The 14,143-nt window shown below is 29.9% G+C and overlaps 2 protein-coding genes and 1 long non-coding RNA gene across 13 annotated transcripts in view; 1 reads left to right on the top strand and 2 right to left on the bottom strand.

Moving 5' to 3' along the window:
* Nucleotides 1-1,486: 1,486 nt before the first annotated feature.
* LOC126856333 (uncharacterized) lies at nucleotides 1,487-2,504 on the bottom strand. Its single transcript, XR_007688353.1, has 3 exons — nucleotides 2,364-2,504; nucleotides 1,966-2,046; nucleotides 1,487-1,684 (listed from the first exon to the last, which is right to left on the bottom strand). It is a non-coding gene; the product is annotated as an uncharacterized LOC126856333 (long non-coding RNA).
* A 2,855-nt stretch (nucleotides 2,505-5,359) lies between these two features.
* On the top strand, nucleotides 5,360-13,710 carry LOC126856431 (26S proteasome non-ATPase regulatory subunit 2-like). Its single transcript, XM_050604900.1, has 15 exons — nucleotides 5,360-5,395; nucleotides 5,507-5,571; nucleotides 5,743-6,087; nucleotides 6,258-6,434; nucleotides 6,778-6,964; nucleotides 7,463-7,759; nucleotides 8,038-8,120; nucleotides 8,316-8,551; nucleotides 8,835-8,973; nucleotides 9,083-9,203; nucleotides 9,288-9,496; nucleotides 9,714-9,804; nucleotides 10,136-10,423; nucleotides 10,608-10,802; nucleotides 10,925-13,710. The coding sequence occupies exons 1-15, from the start codon at nucleotides 5,360-5,362 to the stop codon at nucleotides 11,123-11,125; spliced, it is 2,670 nt and encodes an 889-aa protein (XP_050460857.1). The 3' UTR covers nucleotides 11,126-13,710.
* LOC126856254 (actin-binding LIM protein 2-like) overlaps nucleotides 11,460-14,143 on the bottom strand; it is a 28,562-nt gene continuing 25,878 nt past the window's right edge. For all 11 annotated transcript variants that reach the window (XM_050604604.1, XM_050604607.1, XM_050604606.1 and 8 more), the window contains one exon: nucleotides 11,460-14,025. In XM_050604604.1, coding sequence (XP_050460561.1) covers nucleotides 13,912-14,025 — 114 coding nt within the window. In that variant the 3' untranslated portion in view covers nucleotides 11,460-13,911. The remainder of the gene's footprint in view (nucleotides 14,026-14,143) is intronic.

Genomic DNA, 14,143 nt, shown 5'->3' with positions numbered 1-14,143 from the left:
ATCAATAAAGTCATGTATGAGCCGCGTATTTGACAGTTCAAATATTAAGTACATCTGTATAATTTTGATTAGAAATAAGTAGATGTAAGTAATTTTATAAATGTGTGTGTGTGTGTGTAAAAGATTAATTAATGCTGTTAATGATTAAAACTCCATGGATTCGAAAGAACACAGTTAAAATTATAGAAAAACAATATAACTATAGAAAAATTTTTTATAGTTAATTTTAAATTTTCTACTATTCAATTCTTAATTTAAATGATAGAAAAATTAATAAATTTAATTTTTTTATCAAGAATTAATAAATTTAATTTTTCTATAATTTTTTATAATAAACTTTTACTTTCTAATTTTTAGTTTTCCTAAAAAGAATCTTACTTTTTAGTTTTCCTAAGAATCTTAGGAAATTAGAATTAAGAATCTTAAGGAATTAAATGATTATTTTAAGTTAAAATAGTCCTAATAAATCCTAACAACCCTACTTTTGCTGGTTAAGCCAGCGGGAATTTGAAATCACCGAAATTTTGGGGATTGTGTCTTAATCGTGTACCCTAATTGCGTGCCCTACTCGCATACCCTACTCGCGTGTCCTAATAGAATGCCCTAATATAATGCACCATAGGCTGCTTCCGTTGGGCCAGTTGGACCTACCTTTCGTTGATTCTGGCCATATTAATTCTGGCTACATTTAGCCAGGGTTGCAGCTTCGACCCCCATCAGAGGTCGATGAAGGAAAAAAATTCCTTCCGTTGCCGGCTAATTATTGTCGCCGGGGTACATGAGCATAATTTTATGTTCGTTTTGACATAACAGTTTGTCACGCATCGTTTTAATATAACTTGTCTTTAATCAATCTAATGCCAAGTTATCAATCAAATTTAATAACTGATTGATGTAACAATATTTAATCTTAATGAAATTAAATTAAATAAAATTATAAAAATATATAAAATAAAATTAACAAATAATATGATATAATAAAATATAATATAATAATATAATAGAATAATATTTACATAATATATAATATAGGATACACTACGCGTATTAATTTTATATATTTTATATATTTTATAATTTTATTTAATTTTATTTTATTAAAATTAAACATTGTTACTTCAATCAATCAAATATTATCGTCAAATTATCCATGTAACACGTAAATGTTTTATTCATTTCATTTATTTATATGTAAATATTTTATATATTTCTATAATTTTGTTTAATTTTATTTTATTAAAATTAGACATTTTTACTTCAATCAATTAAATATTATCGTCAAATTATCCATGACATAAATGTTTTATTAATTTTATTTTAATATAAATTATATATTATTATAAATATTATTATAGTAAAACGATGCATGACAAAATTGTCAAAGCTTTTATTGGTATGATAGTAAAGATGGATGGGTTATGAAAAATATTTTATATTTTTTTCAATTTTTTGTTTTATATTTTAAATTTATGTTTCTAATATGTTTTAAAGTATATTTAAAAAGTCTATTGAAACTTATTTCATTTCATCTATTCTAGTCCATCCATTTTGAGACAACGGATATTTACAATCTACAATCTACATTTGCAATATCTACGGATCCGTCACCTCAAAATAAAATAAAATTTATCACTCACCGGCACTGATGCGCAACAGCGGAGATTTGGTCTTGAGGCTACGTTGTCTGCAACACAAATATAAAATCCAAATTATAGCAACGTTTAAAATAATTAATATTTCAAAAAATTATTATTGTCCGCATTGAATTTTATATCCGATGCGTATAATAATAAGAAGGTATATAAATATAAAATAATTTTATAAATTTTAAAAAAGAAAACTATTTTTTTTAAATAAAAACTTTTGTAGTATGAGTTTCTTGTTTAAACTATTCAAACAATGATCGAATCGAATTAATGCATCTACGGGATTTATAATAATTAATATAAGAATAATAATACTCACCCTTGGGTTGCTCCGCCGGTGCAGGATGCCTCTCCTAGGCCGCCGCCTCCTCTCGGAATGTTAAGGGGTCGTTAAGTTGATCTGTAACACAAATAGAATCAAATTGTAGCAGCGCATAAAATAATTATTATTTTAAAAAATGTATTATATGCATTGAATTTTATATTTGATGCATATGATAATAAACAGATTAATAAAATAATCTTCTAAATTTTGAAAAAAGACACTAATAACTAATAATTTCATATAAAAGCTATAATTTAAAAGTAAAAACCTTTTCCTCTAATTCTCTCTTATTTAAATCATATAATTACAAAATTAAATTACGCGTTTAATTGTTTAATTTAAACACGTATGCAATTAATAAATAATTAATATACAAATAACAAATTACTTACCACAGGGCAACTCCACTGATGTCCGATGCCTCTCCTAGGCCTCCTCCTTCTCTCAGGTTGATTTACACTCGCGATATTTTAAACGACACTCCCGCACTTCTATAAAAAATATTACTTTCGCACTTATACGCGCGATACTTTGAACGACACTCCCGCACTTTCAAACTTCGCCACGATCGAACTCCGTTTCACGCGAGAATTGTACTACGAATCGACAAGTATTACTTTATTCCTCGAGCGTTGCTGTATGAATGACAACAAGGCTATAAGTCGTAAGACGTTAACAACAGCGCGCTAATGTTTACATCGCCAAGGCCGAATACAATATTATTGTTTTCGCGGCCGAAAATATGTAGCGTACTATGATATATATACGGTGTGAAATATTAAATAATACAAGTATTTTAAATTATAGATTAATTATTTAATAAACGATTAATACATCAAATCGCAAGTTCGAATAATTATCATTATTCGAACTTGCGATTTGACTATTTTATTACGCGTTCTCTAGCCGAATCATATTTAAATTGTCGAAAAATCGAACGATAAAGTATGAAATAAAATAGAATTAAAAATCAAATATTTTTAAAGAAGTAATTATTATTTATAAAGAGAGAAAGAGAGAGAAAGATCGCGATAAAACAATAATTAACAATTTTGATTCTAATCATTTCGATTCTTGATTAAAACATCACGCAAAGTACGCGCTTCGAAATTTATCCATTATGATATAATTACGTATTATTCAAAATTTAAAGTGTGTAAAAGATAATTAATTATTTATAATATCAAATTATTTCCCGATACTTGTCGCGATTGCGTTGAGTAAAGAAATTTGATGGAATGTCTCGCGCTCTACTATCTTACTACTCGAATATCGCTGTGCGAATGACAACACGTAAGAAAGGAATAATTTGAGCGTCTCACCCCACTACAGTTTTTTTTCAAATATTTCCGAATGACAATTTTAACAAGATCGTGATACGTAAACAATAGCGCGCAAACGTTGACGTCGCCAAAACTATGTGACGTTACGTCGCGAATATCATGTTAGGTATTGTTAATTTGCTATCAAAATATTTTACGTATAAAATATCAATACGAATAATTTGGTTATACAAGTATCTTAAATTATTTATTAAAAAATTAATATATTACGGAACTTATCGTTATGTTAATTATTCGGACCTGCGATTCGATTATTTTATTGTACGTTCTCAATCATATTTAAATCCTTGAAAAGTCAAACGATAATGTATCGGACAAAATATAATTAAACTTGAAGTATTTTTAAAGAAATAATTATTGCTTATAAAATGAGAAAAAGATCGCGACAATAATAATCAATAATTTACAATTTACAATTTTGATTCCTGTCACTTCGATCCTTGATTAAATGTGTATGCATCATGCGAAATATACCTTGAAGTTTATTGTTGTTAATATAATTAAGTATTATTTAAGGTGTGCAAAATTAATTACTTAACTTATCAAATTATTTATTATTATTATTATTATTATTATTATAAATTAATTATTTAATTTATCAAATTATTTATTATTAGTTCCCGATACTGGTCTCGATCGCGTTTAAGAATTTAACGGAGCATCTCGCACTGTTACTTTATTCCTCGAGTATCGCCGTGCGAATGATAATACGAAAGGAATTTGAGCGTTTTGCCCCACTACAGTTCTATTCAAGTGTCTCCGTACGAATGATAGCAAGGCCCCGGGATACATAAACAATGTTTGCGCGCGCCAATGTTTACACTGCCAAAGCCGAATACCATATTAGATATTGTCTTAATCCGCTGCCGAAATATTTTATTACATATTTTTATTACGTATTTTATAACGTATTATATTGTACATATTTTTATTACATGTTTTATTACATATTTTATTACATATTTTATTAAGTATTTTTATTATGTAGTTATTACGTAATATTGTATTACGTATTATATAATATAATATGCGAAATATTAAATTATATAAATATTTTAAATTATAAATTAATTATTTATTAAATGAATAAAGCATTACGTATCTATTACATTATATTAATTATTCGATTTTGAGAGTCGATTGTTTTGTAGCACGTTTTCAATCAAAATTATATCAAATGTCAAATGATATAGCATCGTGAATAATATTTGACTCTGTGTTCTCGAAAAAATAATTATATTGTCCATAAAGATCGCAACGAAATGATAATAATTTATTATTCGGTTTTCTATTACTTTAATTCTCTTATTTAATTAAATAAATAAATTACAAAATATGTGATTTGAATTTTATTGTCGGGATATAGTATATGTATATGTAGTTACATATTAATTATTAATATTAATTATTTATTAATTATATTATGATAGCAAATAATTTCCTGATATTGATCGCGGCTAGAAAAAGAATTCGACGGAACGTCTCGCACGATTACTTTTCTGCTCGAATGTTGTCACACGAATGATAGCGCTAATGTTTACATCGCCCCACCAAGACTGAATATCAGCATGTTATTAACAATTCAAAATATTTTATATATTATGACATATATGACATATATGTATATATACATAATAAACATATAATATATGTGTGTGTGTGTGTGTGTGTGTGTGTGTGTGTGTGTGTGTGTGTGTGTGTGTGTAATAAAATTATATATATATATATATATATATATATATATATATATATGTTAATAAAATTATTTATATATATATAAAGTCTTTTTCAACTGACACATAAATTTGCTACTTTTAATTTTTGCTTGATTGATATTTTAATAAATAATCGTTACCACAAATACCAATCTCTACAAAATAACGAAACAAAAGCCGTGCGCTGCGTGTGACGGATAAACCGGGATAAACAAATTTATTTGACAGCATATTAATTAAAGCTTTTTCAGTCGTTGTAACGTCCAATTTAGCATTGTAGAAACTTGATAAAATATTGAGCGTATATACGACAAGAAAAGCTTTAAAAACATGAATAAACGCAAGCAAAATGCAGAAAGTGATATGGTATGCATGTAATATTAATTTCTAAAAAAATACTAAATATATCAGGCGTTATTTAAAAAAATATTACGTATCAGATTGCGTATCATTATCTTTTCATGTTCTGTATTACAGAATGAAGAAGATAAGAGATTGGAGGAAGAACTGTTACAAGCGGTCGACATATTAAAAGTAAATAAATTTTGACAATTCTGTTTCGCGTAGAAAACGATAATGATCATCAAAATGACATGAAATTTTATCAACTTTTATTTGTGATAATTAAAACGGTTATCGTTTCTTTCCTGAAAGAAAATTTTAAACTTATATACTTTTCGCGTATAATTTTCCTATCAGGGTAAAGATGAGACAGCCATATTGCTATCATTAAATCACCTAAGAATGCTGATATGCACATCTACGACTTCGATGACTTCCGTTCCGAAACCTCTTAAATATTTGAGGGAATATTATCCAAGCTTGAAGAGCGTATACGAAAAGCTCAAACAAAAGGAAGTAAAGACACGTTTTGCAGAAATTCTGAGTGTGCTCGCACTAGCCGGAGGCACTTCAGCATTCAGGGATTGCTTGAATTTCTGTATCAAAGGAGAGGTGAATAATCCCGGTGAATGGGGTCATGAATATGTGAGACAACTCGAAGTAGAGATAGTTGACGAATGGACGAATGCGCCGATTAAAGAGGAGCATGAGATCAGGTAAAATATATATATATATATATATATATATATATATATATATATATATAATAGCAATTTACTAAAAATATTTAGATAACATATCATTTACATATTTCCGATATAGTAGAGCTTGTATTAAGAATGAAAAGTAATAAAATTGACGTAAAACTGTATTGTTCTTATCATAGAAAACGTCTTACACCGTTGATTAAAAGCATCATTTCATTTGACATAAAACACAACGCGGAGATACAGGCATGCGATCTGTGCTTGGAGATCGATGAGCTGAATTTCCTCGCGGAACATTTGGATTCCACAAATTTTACACGAGTGTGTCATTATTTGATTAGCTGCGCGGCTTACAGGTAACTGCAACTGCAGTAAACGCGTCTGTAAAACGTCACTCTGTAAAATTAAAATTATATTTTACTTTTTAATATTATTTTTTAATACTAAACTTAATAATTTGCCAGATAAATCTGCAATATTGGATACAGTTTAAAGCATGAATCTACTTATATAAACAAAATGTATTAAATTGCATTTCAATTTCTACAATATGTAAAAATTTAATCGTATAAATAAAACATGAGAGAATAAGAAAAGTTTAAGGACAATTTATCCAACAAGCGACATAATCAAATTGCACGTTCAACTTCTATCGCTAAATTAGTTTTTATACATGAACAATATTTATATATTCTTCAGTGAAGACACCGAGAGAAGACAAATATTAGAATTCGCCACGGAGCAATATCTGAAGTTTAACGAGTTTACAAGGGCAATTTTGATAGCGCTGCAACTTGCGAATTCAGAACTCATTTTCAAGTGCTTTCATGCTTGTCCTGAGTCTTTAATGAGGAATCAACTATCCTTCATCCTCGCCCGACTGCAAGTAATTTTCTGCATAATATATATTCGCATCGCATTTAAATACTTCATCAACATAACGATAAATGGAATAAAACATATGTATAAATCGAAAGTCATAATAGTTCAAAGAGGTGCTGTCCAAAAGAGAGACCTCATTAATTTCAAATATATTAAAATATATAAGTAAAAATATCTTTGTTAAGGATATATGAATTAAAATAAATTAAATAAAATTCGATTCTAAGTTTGAGTATCTAATCTTGAAAATTATAATTTTCTAGTTTATTAGCGCCTTTTTTGCTTAAATTTTTTGATATGAAAGATTATACATTTTTCAATTTTTTATTAAAATTGATATAAGCAAATCAAAATATATAAAAAGCACCTTAATTATATAAAATTTAGTTTGATTTAAAAAATTTAAAAAATTCGCAACTTTTTATATTTCAAATAAATTACAATTTTAATAAAATAGTGAGAAAATTGTTTAGTGAAATTTAATAACCTACACTTTAAATAGGATCAACCTTTAAGGATGGAGTATCAAGGAAACGATGCCAAAGATATAGAGACAATTTTCAGCAACGGCCACGTGAATACTCACTTCCAAATCCTTGCCAGAGAACTTGACATACTCGAGCCAAAGCTTCCGGAGGATATATACAAAAGCTGGTTAGTGAGCGGGTCCAGACAAATGGAACACGATTCTGCGAGGGCGAATTTAGCAGCGAGCTTTGTTTCTGGTTTCGTACATGCAGGTTTCGGCCAGGATAAACTAATGGCAAACACGTCTGACTGTTGGGTGTACAAAAATAAGGTTTAACCCGTGAAATCCTATTTTGTGCTAATTTCAATTTTTAAAGATACAAAATTGAATATATGAGCAATAATTTATTTTTGCATTGCAATAAAAAAATATATATATAAATGATTATTTTTTCATCACTTTATATATAAGTTAAAGAAATTGGAATATTATAAATTTATTTCTCATTTGGTTGAACTGGATTATTTATCAACAAAACAAGCTTCAAAATTAATATAAGTTATAATATTTATAGTAATGTGCATGGACTCCTGCCTATTCTTTTTCAGGAGCACGGAAAATTATCAGCTACTGCTTCTTTGGGCCTAATACACATGTGGGACGTCGATGGCGGATTAGTTCCTATTGACAAGTCAGTCTAAATTCTAACAATAAACAAGAAAAAAATCACATACATTAAAAATTTAATTCTAATTTTTGAAAACGTTATTTTCTGGAAGAAAAAATTAACAAATAGACTGATTGTGAAAAGAATTCATCCTCAAAAAAAAATCAATTCTTTAATTCTTATTGTTAATTTTGGTTATTGATGATTCATTCTCAATAGATATCTTTATACAAATGAAGATTACATAAAATCTGGTGCCTTGTTAGCCATCGGACTAGTAAATTGTGGAATTCATAACGAATGCGATCCAGCTCTGGCGCTTCTCAGCGAGTATGTCAGCTCGAGCAGCCAGATTCTTCGTATCGGAGCTGTCTTGGGATTAGGTCTGGCTTATGCTGGATCCAGAAGAAAAGATGTTACCGAGCTTCTTTCTGGAGTTTTAGCCGATGAGAAAAGTAAAATCATTTTAATTCTATTTTAATTAATTAAGCCTAAAAAATACGCAAGAAAAAAAATTTGTTCCTTCATATATGATAAGTATATGATATGTGCGTAAATTGGAGAAAATCAGCTGTTAAAAAAACTGACAATAATTTTTAATTGATTTGTAATTTTTTTAAGTTGTACATTTTTTTAATATATATATTTTTATAAAATATATTAGGCATAGCGTAAATTGAAATTCTTGAATCAAAGAAAAATCGTTAATTAAGTTTATAGCGCTCTATATTTTTTCAGATAATATGCAAGTATTATCACTAGTTGCCATATCCCTGGGCCTCGTGAATGTAGGCTCGGGAGATTCCGATGTATCTTCGACTATTCTGTTAAAATTATTGGGATTATCTGTAAAGGAGCTTGTTACTCCGCATTCCAGGTACCGCATAATTATATTATATTATAGATTAATATGATACATGTAAGAGATTAATTATATATAATATCAAAATAAATTCACAATACATAGAAATTATTTTTCCATACAGATTTTTGGCGTTAGCTCTGGGAATGGTTTATATGGGAACTCGAGACGCCATAGAAACACCATCCGCAGCACTTGAAGCTCTACCAAAACCGTACAATTTTGCCTCGCAAACTATGCTACAAGTAAAATTATTTGTTACATAATTTTATCGAAAAGTAATATTTCGTACATAAAATTCAAATCTAATAAAAGCACGTCTCTGTTAGATTTGCGCGTATGCGGGCACTGGTGATGTTTTGATAGTGCAAGAACTATTAAGGATTTGTTCGGAAGTAACTGAAGAAGTAACGAGTGTGAAAATCACGCCTGAAAACACTTCGATATCAAGTTGTTGCGATAAAAAAAAACCACAAGTCAGCTCTGCTACGTTAGAAAAAAATAAAAAAGCTGAAAATCAAACCGAAGAGACTGTTAAGTAAATATTTTTCTCAAAGTCTTAATAAAAATATAAATATAATATAAAATATAAACATATAAATAAATAAAATATATACAATTGTAATATAGAGATGTATAAATATTAGTAAATTAATATAATTTAATTCTTAACCAAATGTATTTTAAGAAAGAAAGAAATAGTAAGATATTTGCATTCTTTGTATATTTAGGATTAATTATTGTTTTAATATTAGAGACATTGAAGCGCCGCAGGCAATAGCATCCCTTGGGGTAGGAGTGGTCGGGCTTGGAGAAGGAAAGGAAAATTCGCGAATCTTTGGTCAGGTGAGAAGCTACGTCTTCGTAAGTCTTCAATGAACTTTGATGAATATTTATGGGAGCGCTCCTACGTAAATCTAGGAACAGAAAGAGACAAATAAACAGTTAAACCACAATTTATCTTAATTAATATTTATGGGTTCTCCTATAGTTCATTTATAATACTTCGATTTAATGGAGATTCTCCGTCTCTTTCCTCGGGACAGATTTATAAAGAGACGGAGAATCGCATTCAAAGTGCATTTGACTTTAACTGATATTTATTATGGGAACGTCTATGCACACATATAGTTCTCGCAATCATAGATCTTCGCTACAATTACATTAATGAATATAGGTCGGAAGATACGGTCCAACACCAGCGCGACGAGCTATGCCCCTCGCGATGGCTCTGTCCTCTCTATCGAATGCCGACCCAGCAGTCTTAGATGTATTAAACAAATACAGTCATGACCATGACTCTGACGTCGCTCTCAATGCGATCTTTGCCCTCGGTTTGGTAGGTGCCGGTACGAACAATGCACGGTTAGCGACAATGTTAAGACAGCTGGCAGCTTATCATGCGAAAAATCCCTCTCATCTGTTCCTCGTACGCATCTCTCAAGGCTTGGTGCATTTGGGCAAGGTAGAAATCTCGATAAAAAAAAATAAGAGAGCTCAAACAATTAAGCGAATTGTAAATGAATAAATAATAACAACGGATAAATGAAATCGGAGCAAAAACTGCTTTCTCTGATAAATTTTAGCTCTCTTATCCTTAATATAAATTTTCTCAATTGTATCTTTAAACATGTCATTTTATCATCCAGGGTACTTTATCCTTGTCGCCCTTACGGTACGCCTCAAAAGTCTTAGATTACACCGCCTTAGCTGGACTGATGGTTGTCCTTGTTGCGTGTCTAGATTGCAGGAATCTTATACTATCGCAGTCTCATTATTTGATGTATTGCTTAGCGGTCGCGATGGAGCCAAGGTGGTTGGTTACCGTCGACGAAAATCTTAAGGTAATATGGATACAAAAATCTGCCAATATTAGCCATTCAATTGATATAAAAAAAGAAATATTCTAAAAAGAAAGAATTTATATTCTAGATTTTTACGCTTTTTTTTTACCGATATTTTGCAGAATTTGCCGGTATCGGTGAGAGTCGGTCAAAATGTAGATGTTGTAGGAAAAGCGGGTAATCCAAAATCCATTGTCGGCGGTCATGTACAAACTACACCGGTGTTGTTGTGCGCGGGTGAAAAAGCAGAATTAGTGTCAGACCAATACGAATCACTTTCGAGTGTACTGGAAGGTTTCGTGATTCTTCGCGAAAAACTATAATTTATATATTAATAATCTATATATAACTATATATTAATCTTGCACTTAATGTGTTGTTTCTACTCGTGCGCAATTTAAATTTTTTACAGCAGGCTATAATATTGTAGATTAGAAAAAATTTAATTTAACATTCTGCGGTGACTGCTTTGGATCGTCTCTCGATTTGACCGCATCTCCTCTATTAAAACTAAGCACTATCGTCTATAAATGTTAAAAAATTTTCATTGATACAGATCTATATAAAAAATAATATAATAGATATAGATGCATAGATTTTATTGCGGGATGTTTGCTGATCAATGACCAATGAAATGGCAACAATGACGACAAATGCTTAGATTTTTCATATACGTTTGCATTTATTTAACTTTAGGGACTAGCGGAAGCAATGTGCTCTATACAACAGAAACATACATTGGTTCGCATTGCACAGTGAGAACAATAACGCTACACCATGATCAAAATACCGGATATATATAAAAAAAAAAATCAACAAAACCGGCCGCGAGGATCATTTAGACTATAATGAAAATAAAATAAAAAAAGACAATCACGTGAATGTATTATGCAAGTAAAATACATTCATAAAAAAATTGTAATAATGTAAATCTTAAATAACTAGAAATAATGAAGTAATTAATTGCATGTTTGCGATCATGGAGCACGTTGGATTTTCTTTATGATAAAACGGTTATCCAAGCAACACAATGGTTTAAGAGACGTTTAAAAGATTGTCACCATGTGAAAAATTGGAACGTATTGCCGGACGGCTGATCAGGATCGTGTTGCCTCGGTAGGAATTTAAGTATTACACAAATATACAGCGTGCTTAGGATGCTTGTAAGACTAACGATTCCTCTCTCACATAAAATGTCCCATGACATTTGCTTAGTAGGCACATGATGTAGGGTAAAGAGGCGAAGTGTGTGTATGTATAATAAAACGCAGTTAATTCGATAAAATATCGCATGCGCGTCGACAATATAGTAGTTCGATGACTTCGTTTAAACGAATGTATCAACCTTATCGGACGCATGCGTATCTGCAATGCATAATAAACACATGTATGATAATCATACATGGTTGGCATAATAGTCGATACGTCGTGTGTTTTAACTATATGAAAATTCAACTATTCGCGTTGAATAAAACAATTTTCTATTTAGTGAACGCGCATACGTCTGGTATATTTAGCTTGCTACATGCGATCTATTTCTTCAAAATTTTTTAAATTCTGTGCAGGACCTAATTTAAGAGTGGAGGATATGAATACCTACAAAATTAATATTTTAATCAGTAATAAATATCGCTAACGTCTGAATATTGTCTGTTTATATTTCAAAAGTAGCATAAAACAACTTTTGAAACTGAAGAACTTAAAATATGATAAGAATGACTTGCACAAAATGCATTTCTCTTTTTGAATGTAAAATATTAAAAATTTTTGCAAATTTACTTTTTGATTACATAAACGTATATACAATAAACACTTTATAATTATAAAAAATCAATTACCAATTATTGTTTTTAATAGATAAATATAAATCGATGTAAACATTTTCAAAATTTGATTTATGCCATTTTTATTAAAATATCAAAAATACTATAAATTTAAATGTTACAATATATAGCAATATAAATGCTACATATTAGTACAATGTAATAAAATATACATTTTGAGTTAATGATAAGTCTTTTTATGGTTTGACTGTGTTGAATCCACCACAACTATAAATTTGGTCCTGATTTTCATAATTATACTCTAATGTAGAGTGATCGAAGTGATCGTAGAAGTCTATCGCAATCTGCATCGCAGAGTATTTACTTTAGTTATTACATTCAAGAATAATTAAAAACATTGATATATCTCCTTACACAAAAAATACCGCAAGCAATTCTATAAAATAATCCTTGCCACAGAGTAAATTAAAACGCGCTAAATTCACACACAAATTATTTGATTAATCAGCGTATTCGTACCATTCAGCAAGCTGGGCTCATCCTACTTATACTTTTAACTCTTCATGTTGTACATAGTAAAATATAATAATAATAATAATAATAATAATATTAATAGTATAGTTAAAAATTAATAATAATAAATCCTACCATTGTAGCGTCCCTTGCGTCATAATCTCCACAAGGTTAATATATATGTATGCAATTTAGCGAATATGCAATTACTATAAAACTTCTCTAGCTGCTTTCTCACGCCACTTTTCGATATTTCGATTAACTTCTTATTTACAATAGCAAATTGTATTAAGAGTTTTAATCGCAATCTCTTCTATTTGATTATCTTCTCTATATTTTAATATCAGCCGTCATTGCGTACTCGCATTAACATGTGTGTAATGAACCTAAGTCACAATAGAAATGGTAAAATTCAAAAATGACTACGTCGTTAAACAAATCGGGTCATAGATAAAGCTGCTTGGATTCATTGCTGCGAGAAAAAGTTGACAATAAGTGGCAGTGATTCTGTGTCATTACATGTATGTATGTATGTATGTATGTATGTATGTATGTATGTATGTATGTATGTGTGTGTGTGTGTGTGTGTGTGCGCGCGCGCGTGTGTGTGTTGAGCTGTATCTGTTCCTGTTTAAAGAACTTCCAAACTGCAAGCATACACCGGCTGGCAGATTGCTCGCAATGGTCGTCGAACACATTTTTTTTTCTCCGCGATGCATCTACCCAGGCAGTAGGAATGTACAGTCTGTACCACAGTATAACACAATCGTGACACAATGCGGGTATATAATAAGTAAAATGTGTAAAATGAATTAAAACAGCCGAACACGTCTTTTGATTTCGTTGCGACGCCACTGTGGCATTCTGTAGAATTCCGCTCGAGAACACTGGAGAATGGCCTCGAACTCTGCATCGGAGAGATGTCGCTAAATAAAAAAGAAAGCTTTAAGTTATTTTTGTTACAATAATAATTGTAATTAATTAATGCATGTATTAATTAATATATTATTAAATCGCTAAATATAATGTTAAAGAATAATACTG

The sequence above is a fragment of the Cataglyphis hispanica genome, chromosome 18 (assembly GCF_021464435.1).
Source record: "Cataglyphis hispanica isolate Lineage 1 chromosome 18, ULB_Chis1_1.0, whole genome shotgun sequence".
NCBI classification, from domain to species: domain Eukaryota; kingdom Metazoa; phylum Arthropoda; class Insecta; order Hymenoptera; family Formicidae; genus Cataglyphis; species Cataglyphis hispanica.
The sequence above is the reverse complement of the archived record's forward strand: the minus strand, read 5'-3'. Positions and strand labels throughout refer to the sequence as shown.